At 44.1% G+C, this 22,943-nt stretch overlaps 1 protein-coding gene across 1 annotated transcript in view; it reads right to left on the bottom strand.

Annotated features, from left to right (window-relative positions):
• adarb2 (adenosine deaminase RNA specific B2 (inactive)) overlaps window positions 1–22,943 on the bottom strand; it is a 181,707-nt gene that overhangs the window by 27,685 nt on the left and 131,079 nt on the right. Inside the window, exon 4 of the mRNA XM_030078758.1 lies at window positions 6,219–6,333. Within this exon, the coding sequence (XP_029934618.1) occupies window positions 6,219–6,333 (115 nt within the window). The remainder of the gene's footprint in view (window positions 1–6,218; window positions 6,334–22,943) is intronic.

Here is a 22,943-nt window from a genome sequence, read left to right as displayed (position 1 = left end):
GTTGGTCCAATCCACATCAAAATTACATATTTTTGTAGTAATTTTCGTCCTCTTTCCATCTGCATAGTTTTCAAAGCCGTCAGACTTTTACTTTAGACTCCAGGGGCCTAATTAGTGCCCAGTGTCAGCCTCTTCACACCAAACTCCATGGGAAAAAATGAGATTTTGGTTCTGGCCCCTCCGACTTGGAGGTGTTATCACATCCAAACTAAACGAGTAATGACGAAATCCTTCAGAACTTTTGTTCAGCACTGTGTCCTCTGTCATCTGTGCAATTTTCAAGTTGCTGCCATTTACGCCCTGGGAGGAGATAGATTTTGTTCAAAGCGGAATTTTGGGCGAGAACGTGACTTTGCAACGCAAATTGCGGACTTCCTGTTGGTTTTAGGTCAGGGGTGTCAGCGCGTGAATTGTAGGGCTTGATGAGACCTACGTTTCGGCATTGGTTTGGTGTTTCTATCACATTCCTGTGGGCCGCAGGGGCTGCCTTTGTGTACCTAGGTGGCGCTACCGAGCCCATTTTTGCACCTTGGGGGTCCGTTTGTCCATTTTATCAAATTTTTCGCCAGACCTGGCCTGCGTGCCGAATTTGGTGAGTTTTGGAGCATGTTTAGGGGGTCAAATTAAGGGTTATTTAGACGTAATAATAATAAAAACGAAGAAAAAGAAAGAAACGAAGCAAATACAATAGGGCTTCGCACTGTTCCAGTGCTCGGGCCCTAAATATTGAATAATTTATGTGTCAGTACAGTAATATAAAGATCTGTATAATCGGAGTTAAACCATCGATGTTGCCTGTAAGCAATGCACCACAATTCCCTCTCAGTGATAAAGCAAGTTGAAAAAGGCAACAGACTCTCCCAATTTCATTCTCCTGCTTTTCCTTGCTGTTCCACTTTGCGATTGTTTAGATCAATTTTGCAGTGGATAATTTCTGCCGCGCTGCTCGCTACCCTGCCATGAAATTGGCACTGAGGTTCCCTTCAGTGTGCAGAAGAGAGGGAGGAGGAGGAGGAAAGATGAATGAAAGAGTAAGAGAGAGAGAGAGAGAGAGAGAGAGAGAGGTGAGAAGAAGAGAGGGACATGGAGATAGAGAGCCCGAGAGGCTGTGCTGTTTTTAAACCAGGAATAATCAGCTGCATCACAGAAATACAAAAAGAGAGGGTCAAAGGGAACGAGGCAGCGCGCAGCCAGAGGCTTCCGGCGCCGTTCACACACAAACACATCTGTTGATTACTGGCAATTCAAGGGTGTCACAACCCAGGATAAGAGCGCTGTCAAAACCTGCATCTGCTCACTATGGCAACTGCACACTACTCTGTCGGTGACCGCTGACAAGGAGATAAAACAATAGCACACATTCGCTCACTGCTGCTTACACCCGAGTGACCCAAAAAAGGAAGACGCCTTGGCTCCTGAGACCGCTCAGGCTTGTCCTCTGAGAACCAAAACAACAAGAAAATATAGATTTTTGTGTGCAGCGGGACAGGAGTGCGGCACCGGCTGCCTGGTGTAAAGTGAACAAGTGCTCTCGGGGTGCAGCTGAGTCACAACAGGCCACCGCACGAGAGATCTTTGTAAACAGTACAGTATCTGCTATCCTGGCCTAATAATTTATGTATGTCTGTGCATCTATCTATCTATCTATCTATCTCGCCGGCATATTTCTCAAACAGCTACTGTATATGTGTTAGTTCTGCGTTTCTACTCCAAGGCTAATGGGGCGTTACTTCCACCCCACATCACTGGGCCTCCACTTGCTCTGTCTGCATGTTGGCAAAATGGCCTCTTACCACCGGGCCACATCACACTACATTACACAGCACTGCAGCAGCATGGGAGCCAGTCATTTGCGCTGTTTGCCGAGCACAGCGTCACCTGAATTTACATTTTGCTTAAGGGGGCCCGGCTTCAAAATAGAGGGCTCGGCCCCTTCTTAGCAAAGCAAAGAGCGGTGCAATTTGCGGTTCTCAATCAGGCAGACTGCAGCTTGGCTGAGCTTTGTTCAAACCCACAGAAGTTTATTCTAGAGATCCCAAGGTTTCCAAAGATACCAAACACATCCGGCTGAATTACAGGGAAATGTACATAAAATGATGCGCGAGACATCGAGATATTTGCTGTCTGATGTAATGCTGCTGCCATAAAACAGTGGCATCTTGGCTTGAATATTTCACTCAATATAAGAGTGATGTAGCTTCACTGATGCACTGCAACCAGCAGATACAGAATACATAGGTGACAACATTGTACAATAGTAAAAAATGTATTTTTTTTTTTCTAACTTTGAAGCTATTTATGGGTTAAAATCCAGAGATGCACTACATTTGTGGAGCCAGTGTTGGGAATGTGTGAAATGACTCCCTGTGGAAAGTAATGTTGCTATATATGGCAGTATCAATGATAATATGACAGCTACCTATATATATATAAAAAATATATATATATTTATTTATTTTTTGTCATTACCCCCTCTAAATATCAGAATAATGAATCAAATTATCAAAAAAGATAACACAGCCCACCTGCATCCTCTTAAACTGTATTTATTTAAATTAGGCATTGTCCCACTGCTTTGATTTTAATGAATAAAAGAATGGATGTCAATACTATGTAGACTAATTTTCTGATCAGAGAGAAGTGAGTTGCCCTGTTTCCTGGAGGCAAGGTAAGTTACAATCACCAATGTCTGGGCGTGTAAAGGACAGGTAATGAGCAGCGTTAGAAATTCCTTCTCCCTAGAAATAAGTAAAGTAGCAGGATGTCCTGTGTGTATCAGAAATACAGCTGAGTCCCAAAAACGAGGCTGTAGAATCGAATTCCTAGTTGAATTCCCTCGTCCTGACATTTGAGCATTGAGATATTCAGTTTCTTTGATGACATTTCAGCGCGGAAGATAATGAATGTGTGTGCTCTCCTTTACCTTATATGGCATTTCTGAGGCGGTGCCATTATGTTAATTCATGATAATTAAGGCCCTGTAAATGCGATTCCCATTTGAGTGAGTGGGATTCATCAGCATATGGCCACAGAAACAATGGAAACCACAAGGCCATTGAATATTTGATAAATATGGTGGCAGTTACTTCATAAAATCGTATGAGGAAAAGTAAAAATATTCCCAAAGCTACTTATAAGTGAGGCTTGCTGTCAGGGGGGGCTGATTAATATTTCCAACAGACAAATCCAGGTAAATAATGTGACCATGGGACTTTATAATGATTTAGAATTACAAAGACAACCTCAACTCAACCCTGCATATCTATTGTCTGCACCCCTTTGCTCTCATTTGGGTTATAAAACAGGGAGAAATATGTTTCCTAATAAGTGGGCCATTATATCTGAGCACCATAAAGCACACATTATTTTTTTTTCCCTGACGCAGAACGAGCTCCCAAGGTCAACCTTTAGTAAACTCATTTATATGCCATTTAGCTGAATGAGCTTCATAAAACCTATATTGCATGTATTCTTTCATCACAAGATGTTGGATGATTACTGGGAACGTCATTCAGCATGTGTTGTTTGAATCAGAGAAAATCTCTGAAAGTGCTCTGCACGAGCAAAAGGGGGGGAAAAAAAATCATCCTGGCAAAAGAGTAGAGAATGTATCCTGTTGAATGTTTATTAGCTTTGACAGTCATCTGCTCTGAACATATAAGGTTGTCTTTGTGAAACGCTACTGAGGCTCTCAAATCTCTTTCTGCTGCAACACACCCTGGGCGCATCTCCGCTAAATTTTTTTTTTCTCTTCGCAAGCTGTTTTGTTGCCGGATGTGATTACTGAACGTCAAAATTTCGTGGCGGCCGGAAAAACAGATAAAGAGTAAAGAAAAATCCCCCTTTGAAAATGGATATCCGGACTAAGAACCATAGCTTAACCGTCATTTGTAATCAACTTGTTTGAAACCCATTGCTCTCATCTCTTGCTTTGAGTCTGTGTGGTGTTTCTCTCCCACTCGGAGTCCCATCGCCCCGCTTAATAAAACAGCCTCAGAAGAAACTTCTCTTGCTGCCCCCCCCCCGTCAACCAACAAGTTAAAAAAGGGGGAGCTTTCTGGCATTTTGTCATGCGGCCGCTCCTGATTTTTCATGTCTCTCAGCACATCTGAACACTGTTTACCATCTTCAGACACCCAATGCTATCTCGGATCGATTCAAATGAGATTTTCCACACCATCTGACAATGTGTGCCGGCGGTTTACTTTGGGGTTCGTCTCACAAGTCTCAGCCCGGCGGTGAGGCTAATCTCACTCAGGTTGGGGCTAAACTGTCTCGGCAGGACTCCGACGAGGGAGGGGGCTGCGTGTGTGTGGAGGGGGTGGGCTGGCTGTCTATGGTTCAAAGCCGGACCCCGATTAATATTCCTGAGGCAAGCGCAGAGGCAGAGAGACGGAGAGAGAGAGAGAGGGAGAGAGGGAGAAGGAAGGGGGACAGAACAGGACTCCCCAGTGTTCCTGTCAAGTTTGGTGTCTGACTGCATCGGCGCCGGCCGCCACCGCCACCACACTGCGAATACTTGGGCAGCCCTACGTCTGGATCTTTGAAGATAACGCCTGCTATTAATAAACAAACAGAAGCAATTACTCGGGAAGCAGAGGAGAGGAGAGGGATTGGATTAGGTCAGGGCGAGCGCGAGACTCACTGAAGTCTAAATTGATGAGCTGCAGCTCTCCAAAGACAGCAGAGATACCAATCCCTCCTCACTGACCCCCTGCACCCCACAGCCTGCAGCCACACGGGGAGATAACACTCCTGTGTGTGTGTGTGTGTGTTGTCTGTGTGTGTGCGTTTGCATGGATATACAGTATGTATGTGCCACTGTCTGAATGGGTGCGCCTGTGTGTGTTTATGTGTTTTTGCATACATGTAGGGCTGGGTATCGTTCAAAAACTTTCCATACCTTGATTTTGATACTGGTTCCTGAGCGACACTTTTTCAACACCAATTTTATAAAATCTTGTTACAAAATCAATTTTAGAATGCTTTTTAGAACATCTGGGTGTAATGTAGTGTTTTTCCTGCATGCCTCTATGACGTGTAACGTTAGACGGCCAATCACCAGCATTATTAGATCTTCCAACAAGCATCCTGCGTGCCTATTGGTTCACTGAGGCTGATGAGAGTTCCTCCTTAGGTCATTTGGTACCAAGGCATTTTTCCATACTCAGTAGGATCAGTGATGTCAAAGTATCTAAGTTGGGTACCCAGCCTCACATGTATGCATGGATGCCATATGAGTGTGCCTCTACACTGCAAAAATCTCCATTTTAACAGGTCATTTAGTCTCATATCCCGTCTCAAAACCTGTTTTTCTTCACACAAGTGAAAAAATCTGCCAGATGGAGGAGAAAATCCAAGGTGTTTCCAGCGTAGTTTCACTTGTTTCAGGATTTTTGGGGGGACAAAAACGTTGTACATTATCCTGAAACAAGGCAGGATAAGGCCTTGATAAGGATGTCAAGAAAATCACACGTGATTCAAGAAAATTGTTGAAGCAAAGTGGATTACCTCATTCAACTGGAAGATTTTTTTTTTTTTTTTACCTTGTTTGAAGAAAGATTTTTATACTGAATATGAGACTAAATGACTTAAGATTGTGCATGTTTGTGTATGCTCATGAACAGTATGTGTATGTGTGTGTGTGTGTCTGCACCTGAAATAGCTCACACCACACATGGCAATGAGCATAAAGCAGCACAGCCCACAGTGATGAGTCACTGTTTGGAGCTCTTCATGCTATAGGGGCCGCTCAGCGTGAACCCCCCTCATCGCTGTTCCCTCAGTGTGTCACTCAGTCAGGTTTCAGATTAAGTTTTAAGCTGATCTAGTTAAAATTCCCACTGTGGCATCTGGAACTGCTGTCAAAGCCGCCTGAGCATGGCAAGTCCAGCATGCAGCGGGATGACTGACACTCACTACCATGTCTCATTCTCCTCAGAGATTCAGCATAGTCAATAATTCAACAGGGAGGTATACTCTGCTGCAGGAACGCACGGTACGGCATGGAGTGGCATCTCGCTCTCTCTTTTGCTTTCTACCTCCCTCCCTCGATTTATCATTTCCCTCTCATTCTGGGATTCCTTCCCCTTTCCATTTCCTGTCCTCTCTCTCACACCCTTTACCTCGCTCCCTCCCGCCCTCCCTTGCTCACTCTCTATATTGCACCACTTCAATAATTCACAGTGATATATAAAAGTCAATGAAATTTGCCATACCTCGGGTCATTACGATGCCTGCCAGGGATTTGTGTCGAGCGTGCGCGGGACTGCAGCCGCCCACCAGCGACCGGTACTTCTCCCTCACCAAGTGGAATATTGAATCGGCAAAGTCCTGAAAAACACAATCGCTCCCTTAATTTCCACTGGTCACACAATCCATGCAGAGTGACTGCACAGGTTTCATTTCAGCCTGTGTTTTCTGTATATTTTCTTTATTAGAGGAATAAAAAAAATGAGTTTTTGTGTTTTTGGCCTGTTGGTCAACTTACCTGTTAAGAGATGAGAATATTTAAGTTAAGGGGAAGACACCAAAATCATCCACATGGTGGATCAGATCTCTGGCACTTTATGCTGACACACTATCAGGTTGATATCAACAAATTAGCAAAACTATGAGGATTTTTTTTTTTTTTTTTAGTAGTAAAAAGGCTGCCAGTGGTCTTTTTATTATATGGCACGTAGATCCATACATTTAAAAAATCTCATTGCAATGTATTTCAATATAGCTGACACAGCCAGGTTTATTTCTGGAACAGTTTCAGATGAGCAACCCATTATTCATCCACAGTGCAGGCTTTTTTTTTTTTTTTTTTTTTTTTTTTTTTTTTTTTTTAGCTGTACACAGTCACCTTCCTAGGTGATTTTCCTCTTTTTTTTTTTTTTTGAAGATTTTGTTAATTTTTACCAATCACTGAAATAGATGTAGCCACAAAACATTTAAAATGTCCTAAAAGGTAGCTTTACTGCTTTTAAAAAGGCCCTATTTTTTCATTTTTGACACTATCTACTATCACTCAGCATGATGTATGCTACAGTGTTAGCAGGGTGCACCGTAACCACCAATGCACCAGGGACACAGTCACTTGGGAAAGTTGGCCAACAGGGCAAAAACTGTGCACTCCTTTTCTGTCATGATGTCAGCTGTGAGCAGCTTCATTTTTAAGTTCAGTGCATGGACAGTCAGAGGTGAGAGATTAAGTGCTTATAACTAAATCGGGATGATCAAATCAAATCAGAGTTTGCCCCGGTCATGTCACCTTGGCATCAACAACAGGAAATGGAGGCTAAATGACCTAAAAAACAACAACAAAAAAAACCCTCATTACACTCATGCAATGTAACATTTTATTGTCATTAACAGAACTCAATCCACAGCTCAGAATGCATACACACAAAAAAAATAGCTCTGCATAGGACAGCCAAATAACTTATCATGGCTATTTTCTTTGATTTGACAGCATGTACCATGTGCACTGACATTTTGCACTTTGTGTGATGTGACCACCATGGATCATTATGTGAAATCATATACCTTGATGTCAGTCTACCTAGCAGACTCATCTGTACAACACATTTTTTCCAGTTCAAAGCATTTGTCCAGTGCACCCTACAGGCAGGGCTTATTTACTGACAGCTGATCACATGGCGTACAGATAAACACCACAGCCTCTGAGCAGTTCTTCACTGTTCTCCTTATCCGCCCCGCTATCATCAGCTCCACCCAAACTCCCCTCAACACCCTCTTCAGTGGTTCCTAAACATTTACCCAGCAGTGCTTGCTTCCCTACTGCTCCAATTTCTTGGCAATAACATGATCTAACTGCCCCTTCAGAAACTGACCAAACATACGGTTCAAAGTCCACCTTCATCTTAAAAGTGCTACATTTACAGCATTTACAACATCGGCTTAACATTGTGGAATCAATTGGGATAATGTAGTTTAATTAGCTGAAGCAATTGAGATGATGAGATGATGAGGTGACTAGTGGCCTCTTCCTTGCTCCAGTGCTTTGTTAGTGCTTGTAGTTCTCAAAACTGAGACCACATTTCCCACAATCCACACTGCCTCTTGTCACAAACAGGATGTTGCCCCTCTCCCTCCCTGATTGCTTTCTCTCCCGCTTCACTGCAGAGGATGAGCATGTTGGCAGTCACTTTTTTCATCTGCCTGTCACTCCTTCCATTGCCAGAGCCACTGAAGTTGAGCTCTGTTTGAACTGGAATAACAGCACACTCTTCCTGTTTGGTGCCATAAAATGTCCAGCAATTCATTGTAATTCACTGAGGCTGGTGATCTTGTCTTGTGTGTTTGTGGTAGTTATACTAATGTGTCCAGATGAATGTGGTAATTATATATTCATGTGAAAATGCGACACGTAGCACCAACATCAGGTTTGGAACCGCAGCCAGACATGGAAATTTATTTGGAAAGGGGAATTTTGATCTCTTCCCCCCTCCTTCCCTCTATTCATGGAGCATTCACTGTTCCATCCGTCGCTCCATCCAAACCAGCACGACTCAGCAGTCACCCACTATGCCCACACTGTTCAACAGATGTTGCCAAAGCATGCACATTGCTTTCACACCCCTCCCCTCCCTTAATGCTCTTTATTCTAGTGGTAATTATGGGCTTAGCCTCCAAGTGGCCCTCACGCCAACAGCAGAGCATCAATGGATCATGAGCAGAGGGCAACAGAGTGGCAGTCAGTGGGCCTTTTGAACAGATTGAGGCCCTGATAGCTAAAAGGATGTCAACAGATGCCGCGATGATGGACGCATGGAGTCAGAGAGAAAGGCGGGGGCAACTGAATTAGCGAGCATATTGCACTTTATAGTCCTCGTCAGGGCTGTGAGATTCTCTCACAGTTGGAACTGGTGTTCGGGGCGCTCACAGCTTGTGATGGTGGTGGGTGGTGTGTGTGTTTGTGTGCGTGTGTGTGTGTGTGTTTGAGTGTAATAGTTTGTGCACAACAATGTTTGGCTGCTGTGACATTAATGGAAGCCTGTAGGGTTTTTGAAGATTAGACTAGAATAGAATAGAATAGAATAGAACCGCATTCAGCCTCATTTGTGTTCCAGAGAGAGAACCGCATCTACAGTGTGACACTTGAGGTGAAGGAAAAGTGAGCTGTGCGAATCTTAAACACTCAGAATAAACGGAACCCCCCCAGGCTGCTCACCACGCTATCCGCTCCTCACAGCCATATGGCAGGTGATAACCAAGAATAATGTACATAGAGTTAGGTAGTATTTATAATTTTGCCCTTGTGCACCACCACAGTGGATTTCAAATGGTGTAATCAAGGTGTGACAGAAGTGCGTACTTTCAGCTTTAATTCAAAGGATTGTGCAAAAATATTAGGAATTAGAGCTTTGAACTCCAGACCTTTTATTTTCTTAATTTGTCATAGAATAATGACGGAAAAGGCCACGCCTGGCCATGAAACTGCTTTTTTAGTCAAGTGTCCAGTGACTTTTGAGCCTCTGAAAATGGGGGGACAATAGACTACAAAGCATTTTCCAAACTGATATCACACAGCGTTGATTCACCTGCAGAGTTCATGAATGCATTTACATGTGTTGATCTTAACAAATACATATGAGGGGGTCCCTGTTTACTAGGGGGAAAAAAACCCTGCTGCACATGAAGTGATGCATTTTATGTTTTCAAAGGCAACAGCAGTGATTTGTTGGGAATAAATACAAGAAAACCGAAGAAATAAGCAAAGTCAAAGTCTACGTTTGATGTTTTTGTTTGTGCAGAATATTAAGGAAGCGGTCACAACAAAAGAGGGAAATCAGTGATAAGATTTTTGTGGATTGTCTCTTGGAAAACGCCGAAGCTTTTGTGAATTTCCGCTGATGAATTTCCGTTTCCTTGGAATCCTTAGCTTTAGCGTGATGATAATGTATTTCCTGTGGTTCATTCAATGGGCTGTGAAACGGCAGGATTTTCTCCAGCTACCTTAGGAGCGTGCGATCGTTCACCTGAAGTTAAACAAAGAGCTACAAGAACGTGCAAAAATTGTGCCTTGTCCCGTGCACCTGAAAGTGACATCCAATTAATTCGAACAGAATCCTGCTCGGCTTGGCAGCATCAGCTGGTGTCGGTCACCGTGTGAACCCGGAGTCAAGTCCTCCATCCCTCTTAAAGGCCTTTTATTGATGACATTACAAAGGTGAGAGGAGGTGGCAGCTGAGAAAGGCCCGGAGAGCAAAGGTGGAATAGACCCTGGCACATGGCCCAGCTTTGCGTCCCTCCCTCCCCTTCTTTCCTCCTCCTCCTCCTCCTCCTCTCCTTTGTTCTCCGCTCGCTCTCTCTCATCCTCTTTCCTCTGTTCCACTTCACCTCTCTTCCCGCACTTCCTCTTTCCCTTCTTCCTGCTCATCTCTTTAACCACCCAGTCTCTCCTGCCCCCCCCTTGTCTCCCATCACCCTTTTCACTCTTCCTCCTTCCTCCGCCTCCTCACTGCCTTCCTCCTCCCCATCCTTCGTCGAGTGTCACTCTCTTTTTTGGGATAGAGGGCAGTGATGTGCCTATCGTTCCCTCATCTGTCAGCCGGAGTGGCGGAATAACATAATCCACCCACGACACACATTTGACACAAAAAGAAAAGAGGCTGGGATCTGTGAAAGTGGCGAATAAACCTCTTCCTCTCTCTCTGTTTGCCACATCCGCTTCTACATCTGTCAGTATTTGCATTTCTCTCACTTGTTTTCCCATTCTCCTGTCCTGTTCTCTCGCCACTGTTGACAAACAGATAACAACAACACACACACACACACGCAGACACACAAACTGCCCTGTCTCTCTTTAGCGGGTGAGCTCAGTGCCACCTTCAGTGTGCGCCTAATGTGGCAGAAAAACGGGGCCAAGGATCTCGTTCCACAGTCAGACAGAGCGCCGCGGCGACCTGCCGCACAGCACGAGGAGGGCCAGCGTGTGGCTGGCTGGCTTCCTCTTGGATGAGCAACAAGGTTAACGCTGCTCCAGTAGCTACATCTGGGATTTTTGCTTCTCGACGTCTATTTAAGGGAGCCGGTGTAAGCCCCCGTTGGAACGCGTCTCAGGTAACACGCTCGAGTGGAAAACAGAAATCGCAGCGGTGGCCGTTGTGTTAGTCACCCCACCTGGTGCCTTTGCTGCTTTAGTTCTGCAATACATTTGCCAAACATTTCCTCTTGGTTTCTTGGGAGTGGAGCGAGAACGCAGCTGTAGTGAGATGACTATGCAAAAAAAAAAAAAAAAATCTTGTCTGAAGGTAAGGAGGCAATATTTTGGGTAGCACTGCAATAACCTGTTATCCAGCAACAGTTAAAGCTGGACTAGACAAGATTGTCAGTAATAATACATGAGGAAATGCTATGCAAAGTGGAAAGAAGACCGGTTTCCCACGGCAACGTAACTCACAAAAACAGGAAGAGCAGCCGGTGCAAAGCAGCCGAACAAGTGTGTAATAATATACTGGTCTTATCGGCCTATATCGCAACGTAGGGCTGCAGTTGAGAAGCCACTTGTTATTATTCGAGACCCTGTGCAGTCATTTTATTTCCCCAAATGAAATTCGAGTGTCGGATATGTGCACCTCTCTGCCCGTAGGAAGTGATAAAGTGAAATTTAGCAGTCAAACACACACACACACACCAGTGTTGTTTTGCCTCTTTTATCTCTTCTTTGGTGCAGTCTGTGCAACAGCTGTGTGTAGTTTATTGCACGATGTTGGGATTTTTGCTCATGCTGCCATTCGGTGGCGCCAATGTGCAAAAGCTTTAAAGAGTGTCTCGACACTAAGTAAGTAAGTAAGTAAATTTTATTTATAGAGCGCTTTTCACAGCCAGAGGCACAAAGTGCTGTACAATACACAATACAATGGGTAAAAATACCATTTAAATATGAAATACAAAATACCAAGTACTATTACAACAATAAAGCAAGAAAAAAAAAAAAAAAAAAAAAAAAAAAAGCAATCAGTACAATCAGTACAAATGCAATCAGTACATAAAGTGCGGTCAGTGTCTAAATATGAAACACAAAATACCAAGTGCCATTACAACAATAAAAAAAAAAAAAAAAAGTGCTGAGTTCCTCTTTACGTTCCTACAAAAAAACCCGCTTTGGATGGACTTCCATGACTAGAGCAAACAGGATATGTCGGCTCTTAGTAAGGGATTGGTGGTGGAAATATTTTTGGAGAAATCCGGAGTGTAGTGAAGCCCAGCAAGTGAAAAATAAAAACACGATAAAGATCTTCAATGCATTTCTGGCCTGTTTTGCTTATTTTTTCCAACCCCAGCCCCCCCAAACTCCCCAAACCCCCTCTGCCCCCCCCCACTCTTTGTGCACGTAAACACTTCCACGTCTATCTCCAAGGTAATGTGGAATGCCACCAACAATTCTCCTGCTGCCTTCCCTCTGAAGTCAATATTGTGCCAGAAACACAAAATGTCAGCAGGGAAATTTTCTCCGCTGATGCCTGACCTAGAAGTCTGTGCACGTCTGGGGGGGCTGATGATGATGTGTGTGTGTGCGTGTGTGTGTGTGTGTGTGTGTGTGTGTGTGTGTGTGTGTGTGTTACAGGACCAGACAAAAACAACTGGTAAATGGTATAATTTACTGTGCAGGGGAATATTATGTAGAGTAAGCGTCAATGCCCCAGAGGGAATGATAAAGAAAAGGTTTTGGCTGGTAACTGAGACACTGAATAGGGCAGATTCATTCAATCACACTGTTTACTTTTTTGTAAGTGTTCCATAATGCTCTAACTATGATTTTACACATCCAGCCTCAGCTAATTGGGTAAAATATATGCAGCAGGGGGGGGTGAAACGGATGCTGCAGCCATGTTCATTTTGGCCGTCCACGTGGGTCACTCTTCCATGAACATCGACGCCCATGTTCACAGGAGGAGTGGTGGGGAGGGTCGGGGATTGATTTTACCCCCGCCCGCCTCAAAACACACCACACATACACTCGCACTCACACACATGCACACACACAAACACTACAACCCAATCCCGCCGCCACCACCTTATCACCCGCCTGCAGAGCGGCCCAGGCAGCATAAAAAACGGGGCCATGTCTTATATTTCTTTATAGAGGTATTTAACAATTCATTCTCCCGAGTTTTAATAGTGTCTGCCCTCTGCCTCGATATCTTCCCCTCCCTCCTTTCCTCTCTCCCTCAACCCCCCCCGCCTCCCTTTTCTCCCCCGTCACTGGCGAGGCTTTTGAAAGTGGATATCTATTCATTTGGTGGAAGCCTTAGCCTCCGGGGGCTTTTTAGATTCTCAAAGAACCAGACTCCTCGCGGCGAGACAGATTTCCCTCTTGTTTGTTCTCCGTATGACACATAACATCGCTCTCACTCCTAAATCTTTCGCCCCCCCCGCCACCACCCACCTCCCCCCTCCAGATCTCTATCACAAGAGAAAGAGACGCCGGCGTGACACTGCCACATCTCGGATCTTCCGCCATTGGCTGCTCCGTTGTCTCGCCCCTCACCGATGATGAAAGAAGGCCTTGCGTCATGTGACAAAAACAAGACGGGGCCCAGGGAAGATGCGCTGTGTGCAAATTTGGAGAGCACTGCGCAACGCTCCAGCACCTCGCCTCCAACTACATCCAACCTTTTCCTGTGCTCTGGCCAGATGGCCCTGCAGCCAATGGAACAGATTTCTCTCAGTGAGTGTGTGTGTGTGTGTGTGTGTGTGTGCTTGTGAAGCTTTTAGCCTGAACAGCAGGACCTTGTCAGTCAGATCAGGCAGCCTGGCTGCGCCATGCGGCCGTCATCATCACAAAAAAGAGTTTTCCCTTTCAAACCACATGCTTGATGTTACTGGGCAAGAACAAAGGCAGATGAAGGAGCAAAAAGAGAAAGCGGAAATGACAGAGATTGTGCAACTAATCTTTTTTTTTTTTTTTTTCCCAAGAGCAAGCCCGTGGCGCCACAGGCCTCCAGCAGCAAAGCAAAGCTCAAGCCGAGCGTCCTCATTAGTCTCAAAAGGGTTGAAACCAAGACGATAAGCCCGGCATATGTGATAAGAATCGGAGTGAAGGATGAGCTAAGACAGGAGTGGTACCCTCATCCAAAAACCTGGTGATGATGCTAAACATAGGAGTGGCTCATTATCTCTCCCTTTCTCCATTTGGGGCCACAATGTCTCCCCATGGGCGAGTATCTGAGTGAGGAAGCATCAGACTGTGAAGAGAAACCTTGGAAGGTGACAAAGGCTGCCGTCACACTTGTCTCCACGCAACTCCTGCCATCCTATCACACAGAGGGAGTACGGGGAAAAGAGAGGCAGACGGATTTAAATATACACAGTCACAGGAGATGCGTAACAGACGTTTTCAGGCCACGTGTCAACATACAGTGCTGTGATCTCATAAAATCCAAGTTTGAGAATCTGATCTTGAAAATCTGAGCCGCAGCCCGTCAGCTCGTCACATGGTATCTGGACGGTATCAGAGATCATAATGTTACAGAGGAAAAAAAAAAGGGCACATCTAGCTCTGTGTCATGATAGGCATAATCTGCATAATCACAATATATGCATTGCTTTAAATCATGTCCAGTTTTAAACCGCTGTTACTCTGCAGCTCCCATGCAGTGCATCACTATTTGTGATTCCATAATGTAAAACTACAATGGAATGGTCCAAGTCAAACTTTGGCCGCAATTCACGTCAAAGGGCCCCTGATTGGTTACATCTGTTCAAAGCCACAAATGCTCTTAGCCTAAATCCAAACATTAATTCAGGAAATGAAACCCGAATATCCGAGCCAAAATGAACTGGAGCCACTGAATCATAACCACCAACCGCAGATGTTGAGTGAGAGTGAGTGTAAAAACTCATTATCAATCTAAATTCTCCTCATCTGATCAAACAAACGGAGCCAGTTACGACAACACGGCGCTATCAGGGCCTGGCATATCCGCGGGACCGTGTTTGGTGCGGTTGTAACCTGGAACCCTTGCTTGCCAGGTCCCAAATAACCTTCATCACCCCCCCCTCCTCCCCCACCTCCGGATGGTTGTCTGTTCAGTGCACCGGCAGCGCTCTCCGCCTCGGAGAAACGGCGTTTTCGTAACAACGTTCATTCCACTGAGCCGTCACGGATTCTGCTTCAGGTATTAAACCAGACCAGTAGCCGGAGGGGCAAATATTGAACGGCAGCCTCAGGCGTGAGACATATTCAAGTCCTGTCAGGGATGAGAGGCAAGACTTCCAATCAACATGTCCAAGACCAGGCCCGACGGTGCATTTGTAGTGATAACATATAAATCTTATCAATGATCCTTTTTTTATTTGAAGGTGATCTCTGTTTTCTGGCTCGGTTGATCAGCTGCTCGTCTCTGGAGGAAACAGTAACTCGAGGCTACTTGGTTAGCCAGCTGATGATTCATCTAGCTAGCCAGATGAATCATTAGCAAACGTGCAGCAGCTTTATAGCACATTAAATATATACATGAGCCATCACCAGCATATAACAAGTCTGCAGGGCGTTTATTGCACAGGATTTTCATTGGGGCAGGCCGGTTCAAATGCCTTAGCTCTCTTTAGCAGCTGACAGTGAACATTTACGGCCACATGAATGTTTTGATCCTCTGAAAAATCATAAGGCACTCGCCGCCTACTCTGATCCAAAGTGGGCAGATAAAATGTCAAGCTCCTTCAGGTGGAAAAACGACCAAAATTGTAAGAGAAGCCACAACGCACCGAGGGATGCAAGTAGGGATCTGTAAACAACTGAAAATCAAATCATGCATCCGTGTCACTGGACCGATTTTCACATTGTTAACCGTGTGATCACATTTGGCCTGAATTCAACTAGCAATAAACTGACCGAGCTGATTTCCACTGTTAAAGCAGTGGCTGAAAGAGTTAATTTTAGTTACTGTTTAACCCTATAAAGCCATTTGTATCATATATCATACACATTTTCAATTCCGTTTTTCGTTTTCAGTTTAATCAATACTTGACCAAAATACTGTTGAATACCTTTGAACACTTCCCCTGTTCGCCCTGGACCATACCATTGGCACTTCAAGTACATATCATATATCATACACCAGAAAAGTCATGTAATAACATATTTTTTGAATTTTCTTTTTTTATATATATTTTGTTATAGGACTAAATAAAGGGTTCAGTTTCAAAAAATTGGAATTTTCTGCCAATTCTTTCATAGTTCGGGCTTTATAAGGTTAACAACTGGGTATTCTGTATAAGCCAGGTGACATAGGCTATTCCAGAAATAATGATTGTTTTTTTATTTATTTATTTTGCATATAAAGAATTTTTATTTTTCAGTTTCTTGAAATGGAATCTTGCTTAACAACATGACTGCTCTAGTACGGTCCCATTTGATATTTTGAGTTTCATATAATATTTAATTTTATACCTGCTATTGTTAAATTGGATCAGGTGTTAATCTCAGTGAGAGGTGAGAATATTGCCTTTCTTTCTCTGGAAACGATGTGCAAAATTCACAAATTCACCGAGATTCTCCAAAAATTCCATCCAGGGAAGGATCGTGCCCTCAAACATCCCGAGCTTTTCCAGGGAATCGCCCTTTGAGCTGTGATTTTTACGCCAATTCTGCTTTATAAGACAGCTCATCCTGAAAAGAGACATAACTTACACCCTATTCCCAGGTCTCCTGTAAAATATGCGCATGCCACAGATTGGGAAACGACAGAGAGGGAGAGAAAAAAGGTTCAGGGTGATGTCGGCTGGAGCGCGTCTAAGTCGTTTCGGTATCAATCCCCTCTGATTAACCTCCCTGGTGGAGATAAAAGCAGCGATATGCCTGAAACGACTTAATAATGTCAGGCACAGTGTAAAACACACACCAGCGGCTTTATACATTATGCACCAAAGGCCAGCAGAGGGACTCCTGCGTAAAGATAACATGACCTACCCCCGAGAGAGAATGACAGAGAGAGAGAGAGAGAGAGAGGAGACAAACGGGCAGGCACTTAAGAGAGGCAGAGGCCAGGAGGGAAAGAGGCTGGATCGAGGCAGAGGAGGAAATGAGAGGGTCAGCGATGAGGATTTAACAAGACTCTATCATCTCCTTGACTAAGGGAGGAGGGGGAGGGTGGGAGGTTTGCCACTCCAAAGGCCCCAGAGGGCTTTTCACACAACTCCCATTAATCTGCCCATGATTCAGCAAAGAGAGAGAGAGCGAGAGACAGAGACAGAGGCAGAGGCAGAGGCGAGGCTCAGAGAAGGACACGTTGGTGATTTCTCTGCAGGCGGGAAGGAAAACGTTGGTGGCGACTCCACCTTAAATATGATGTGCAGTAATGCCGTTTAGCAAATCCCTGCCAGGCAGAATCATCAGTGTTGAAACATCAGATTTAATTTGAGATGTTCAACAGCCGGCCCAGAAGCCCTTTCAGCTCCATGAGTGAACAAACTGCAGCTCTCCAATCAACTCCAAATAATTGTCACTGAGAAATCAACACTTGGAACGCTGGGGAATGTGCGGCGCACGTGACTTCTGGGTTGATTACCGTCAGCGTTACTGATTTTCAAGATCGGGGCCGAATCCACGTGTGTGCTGAAGACCACGCGACCACGCCTGACAGTTAGGGCTGAACCAATACGGATTTTTATAGACTGATGCCCACATTTCTGGATTAAACTGAAGCTGGAAGGAGTTGATATTCTTTCCGGTCTTTCAATAGCTTTTATTTTAAGTTTATTCCAAAAAACAAGTCTTCTTTGTTCAGTCCTTGTGTAAAATGCGCTGCAACAGCACTGGGGCATTAAAATCCCCCACTGAACGCCAGATTTATGAAAGGCAGATGAAGCAGGTTTCATTTCTTCTGGTGAGTAAAGTCCTCCCACACCACTGGAATGATTTCTGTGGTAAGACATCTAAAATAATAATAATGATAATAATAATAAAGAAAAAATATATAATAAAATCAAGTTCACTAGCAGTAGACAAGGAGGAACTTCCATCACACCCTGACTCGTTGATATTTAATAAAAGGTGAAATACTTGAAAGATATATCAGCAAACAGATATATCAGTATGCCAGTCGTTCAACAACTGAGGATTTCTGTCTCAGTTCAGTCATATTTCATCCCAAAGTGGACCAGGACGCTTTGAGAAGCTATGAAATAACAACGGCAACAAAACGCCATTCGCTGTTTTGACACGCGGAGCGGCTTTAAAACATCTGGGAGGACGGCGGGATCTAGCATCACCTTTCATGTGCTGAAAGAGCCGGGCCGATTCAAACGGCTCCTGTGAAGTGCTGCGATGGTTCCCCTCCGACGGGGGGGGCGATTGTGTCGGCCGCCGCCCAGACACGGCGGCCGCTCCTCCATTTCTGCTGCTCTTGAAGATACCGCTGTGGCTCTTTTCGCGGGCTTGACCCCGGCAATCAGCGAGACTTCAAACCCCGGCGCCGCACTTTGAACGCCGTCCTACAACGCCTTTTGCCAAGCGCCGCTCTCCCGCTCGGGGTGGAGATTAGAGACGGCAACGAGGGGGAAACACTGGTGATTTCAGGCGCTTTGCTTTTCTCCCGCCGTCAAGCAATGCCTGCAACACAGAGCACTGTCATGGGTGCAATGTGTTGATAATTCAAATGCAATGATACGACACAACTCACTAGTGTATAGAAATCCAACAATAAAACCGCCAACACTACAGCAAATAATGCCGGCAGTAATATGCTGGAGGCTGACAGTCATCTGTCTATTCAACACGGCTTCACAGCCACAGAAAAGACATGTCTGAATGCACTGCCACTGCACTGGTTGCTCTGCACTGCAAAAAATATGCCTAAACACCTTACTTAAGTTAAAACTGAGTGTAAAATCGCACTTTTCCCAGAACCAGAGAACAACTCTGCCAAGATCTGGGTGAGGTCACTTCAAGTTCACTTATTTCCAATGCAAATCAGCGTCTTTCACAAATTCTGCCCTGTTCTGCCTTGTTCAAACACACTGACACTTGATTCTTGGAGACTCCTGAATCAAGTGAATTTGCATTGTGTTAATCAGAATCTCACCCGCTCATTTGCTTTAAGAAAATGAAAGATTTGAAGAGTCATGATATAGTTTAAGACTTGTTGAGGAAGGATGTTTGTGCAGTGTGGTGAGCACACTCAGCTCTGAGGGAGTCATTTATCCAGCGGCCTTCCCCCTGCGTGTGACTGAGCGTGGCCCAGACTCCGTGTCATGTCTGTGGGTGCTGCTGTGGCCAAAGGCCCTACGGCCGGCCATACATCATCAGATATTGATATGGTTCCACCACAGAGCCACGTCTGACATTTGATTCATAGCTCTGGGTGCTCTTTTTAAATTCCTAACAGTCAACAAAGGATCAGGGGGAAATGTCAATGTTGTGCTGGTTTGGGGCGCCTGAGTGACACGAGGGAGATTGGTAAAAATAATGGAGCCAGCCGGCGCAGGTAACTTTGTCTTGTGCTAATGGTCTGTCTTTTGGCGTGTGTGTGTGTGTGTTTGTGGGTGTGTGTGCTGAAAGACCCTTACACACAGTAGTTGTGCACAACACTGTGAAGACCCATTCTGCATGTTTTATCTGATATAGAGGCTTGTGTATCGTGATTGTTGGGTTAAGCCATCCTCATGTGATCAAGGTCAAGGGGTTTTCTAGGGCACACCCAGTCCAAAGATATTAAGTAAAGCGTGTAGCGTTGGAGCAGTAATTTTGCACATATTTCCATTATTACTTAAATTATTTTGGTGGTCTATTGCCCTTAATCACACGGCAGATATTTTGAACACATTGAACTTCTACCTGGAAGAGCAAGTGCAGGCCCATGCCAGTATGAACATAATACAAATATTATTGTAGATGTTTGTTATTTCATGTGTCCTTTGGCCACTAAAATCAATCCACATGCATATACATATACAAATATATACACAGACACATACATATTGTGTTATGAGTGCAAATTTTGTCAAATTCACCTGATTTTGATCCAAAAACAGGAAAAAAGCAATTAGGAAATGAGCAAAAAAATAAATAAATTAAATTAAATTAAATTAAATTAAATAAAATAAAATAAATAAATAAATAAATAAACAAACAAACAAACAAACAAACAAACAAACAAACAAACAAACAAACAAACAAACAAACAACAACAACAACAACAACAACAACAACAACAATAATAATAATAATAATAATAATTATTATTATTATTATTATTAATTATAATAATTATTATTATTATAAAATAAAATACGGGAACATTAGCTATAATTATGACAATGAATAATGAATAATAAATGCTTGTGGAAGACTTTCACAAGCATTTAAGGGGCTGTATAATTCTGTCAGACTCAGGAATATTTCTATTGTTCTTAAAATTTGTCAGCAAATCAAAAATGTCCCTGGATTTGCTGCCAAAAATCCGACCACCTTCCCCCCCCAGTGTTCAGTAGGACTGCTGTGTGAATAAGATCAATGGATTCAAAGTTCCACCGGCCCTGTGGGCTCATGAAGGTCTTTCCAAACCAAACCTGGCATAAACTGGGAAAAAAAAAAAAAAAAATGGTCGTCAAGCTAAAAACAAGGTTGACATTTTGGAAATGCGAGGATTTCAGTCGGCGACACTGACTTGTTGACCTTGCACACCTTGGCTCTGAGTTTACACCTGCCCTTTTGGAAAAAAAAAAAAAAAAAAAAAAAAGTAGTGATGCTCTTTTCTGCACTGATTAATGTAGCTCCTAAAAAAAACATCCCCTGACAGAAGAGGCTTAAACAGTGCATGATCCCCCTCGCTGCCAACCGCTGTGCGCATATACACAGCTGCCTATGCGACACAATATAATATGCACTTCACAGCCCGTGGATGAAATGAATGCAAATAAGCGTGTGAGAAAGCCTTTTGAGCGTGCCAGAGAAATCAGTCTGTGGCCCCTGCTCTTTTAACATTTACTAAAAATCCATCACGTGGCGTTTGCAGAGTAAGCAGAATGCCGGATACACTGTAACAAATGCACCGTGCTCTCCTTTGTCACCTTTTCTTTCCTTTCCACCAAACCTTTTGGGTGCACACACACACACACACACACACACATGCACACACACACACAGTTCATAAGCTCCTGCAGCCCAGCAACAGAGAGGCGTCAGAATAGAGTGAGAGGAGAGTCAATATAGCACTCAGCAGAAGAAAAGGCAAAGAGACACTGAAGGCGTATCATTATTATATGTGTGCGTGCGCCTGTGTGCTTGCGTAGGAGAGTGTGTGTGTGTGTGTATGCATGTCATACTTTTATGTCTATGTTTCCTTTTGAACATGACACACCAACTGCTTGGCGCTGACTGGTGTGTCAGACAGAGCTTCTCCCTAATGAACGCATGTCAAGCTACTCGGAGCGCAGTACAGGAGATGGAGCGTGCTGATTTCTTATGTTTTTTTGCCTTTTTTTGGAGGGGGAGGGGGGGTCGATCCTGTTGCTCATAACATTTGCTGTTATTATGTCAGACAAGCGAGTTTGAGAGAGTGAAGAGAGAAGAAACTGGTGAATGTGGGGTTCCACTGAGGACAGGGAGATCAGCGTCTCTCCACCTCCTCCACCCAGGCTGGATCTTCCTCAACCGCTTGTTAGATTAACCTTCGACAGCGGCGCCGGGTTAATAAAGCACTGAATGTCAGCTATTCCACAGTGTCTCTCTGTTTTCTGCAAAGTGGCTGCCACATCCAGGCAAGCTCCACATTTTTTTCCGCAACAGCGCTTTGCAGCGGAAGTTGTTTGACACGGGCTCGTTCAAGAGGGAGAAATCAAGTAGGAGACCTATAGACGCACGCGTGTGTGTGTGTCTATGCATGACCGTGACAACTCAAATGACGCGTGTGTTTGCACGTGCATTCTTTTCTGAGCGCCGCCTGATTGTTGGTGAAGGCGTGGGAGACTGTGAAATAGGTAACACAGCAATGTAACAGTGCTCACCGCTGATATTTCACACAGCAATTAACAAAAAGACACAGTAAATTAAAACCTTTGAAATAACCGTGCACGTTTAATTATTTCATTATGGTATGAGGGGAAAATAACGTCATGACCCAACACTTCCGACTAATCAACCACTTTTTGCTTTTTTGTTTGCTTCTTTCTCCTTATTCCTCTTTTTAATAATTTATTTATTTTTACTGATGCATGCTTATATAGCATGTTTGTCTTGCACTAGAAAACCCAGTAATAAATAATAATAATAAAAAAAAACACACCTCATCTGATATTTACTCCTTCTCAAAAGGGCAAATGTCAATTCTAGCACCACTGATGTATGTTTTCTTTATGTCTTGCATAAACTCATACTTATGAACAGCGTCCAGCGCTGTTGGCTTTATTCAGAGAACAGAGTTTCTCATTTCTCCAAAAAAAAAGCAACAGAGGCGGTGAGATTCACCCGGGCTGCAGAAACAGGCAACACGGCAGAGAGAAATGGATTTGTTATGTACCTGCTGACGCAAAAACCAGGTGCCAAATCAATGGCGGAGGGGTTTTAAAAGGCAGAGTGTGGGCTTTCTGCACTGACAGGTACAGGAGCTCGCGAGGACCCCTCTCACAGCGCCATTAGTAATTCATCATCATGTTTTACCAAATGTGAGGGAGAAGTTCAGCGAGCTGGGTCAAACTTTTCTTATTCCGCAAGCTTAAAAGTCACCGGGGGAGAAAACTTTCCCTTTCAGTCGCAGACTAAAGCATATGATAACTATTCAAGCTGTGAGCCCTGGATCTTATTCAATAAAACAGAACCTGTCAAAGCTTTATCACCGCTCTGTGTAGCCAATCGAATGGCTAATCAGCCGGTCTACCCAGAAGACTTTGTTCTAAAGTTCAGGCGGCGGAAATATCTTAAAGTTATGTCTGAACCGCCTCTGGGGCGGTGTGAGTGATTGGTACAAATGTTCCGAGGGCATGATTTG

Source organism: Myripristis murdjan, chromosome 20, assembly GCF_902150065.1.
Source record: "Myripristis murdjan chromosome 20, fMyrMur1.1, whole genome shotgun sequence".
Classification (NCBI taxonomy): Eukaryota; Metazoa; Chordata; class Actinopteri; order Holocentriformes; family Holocentridae; genus Myripristis; species Myripristis murdjan.
This window is presented reverse-complemented; position numbering and strand designations above follow the sequence as displayed.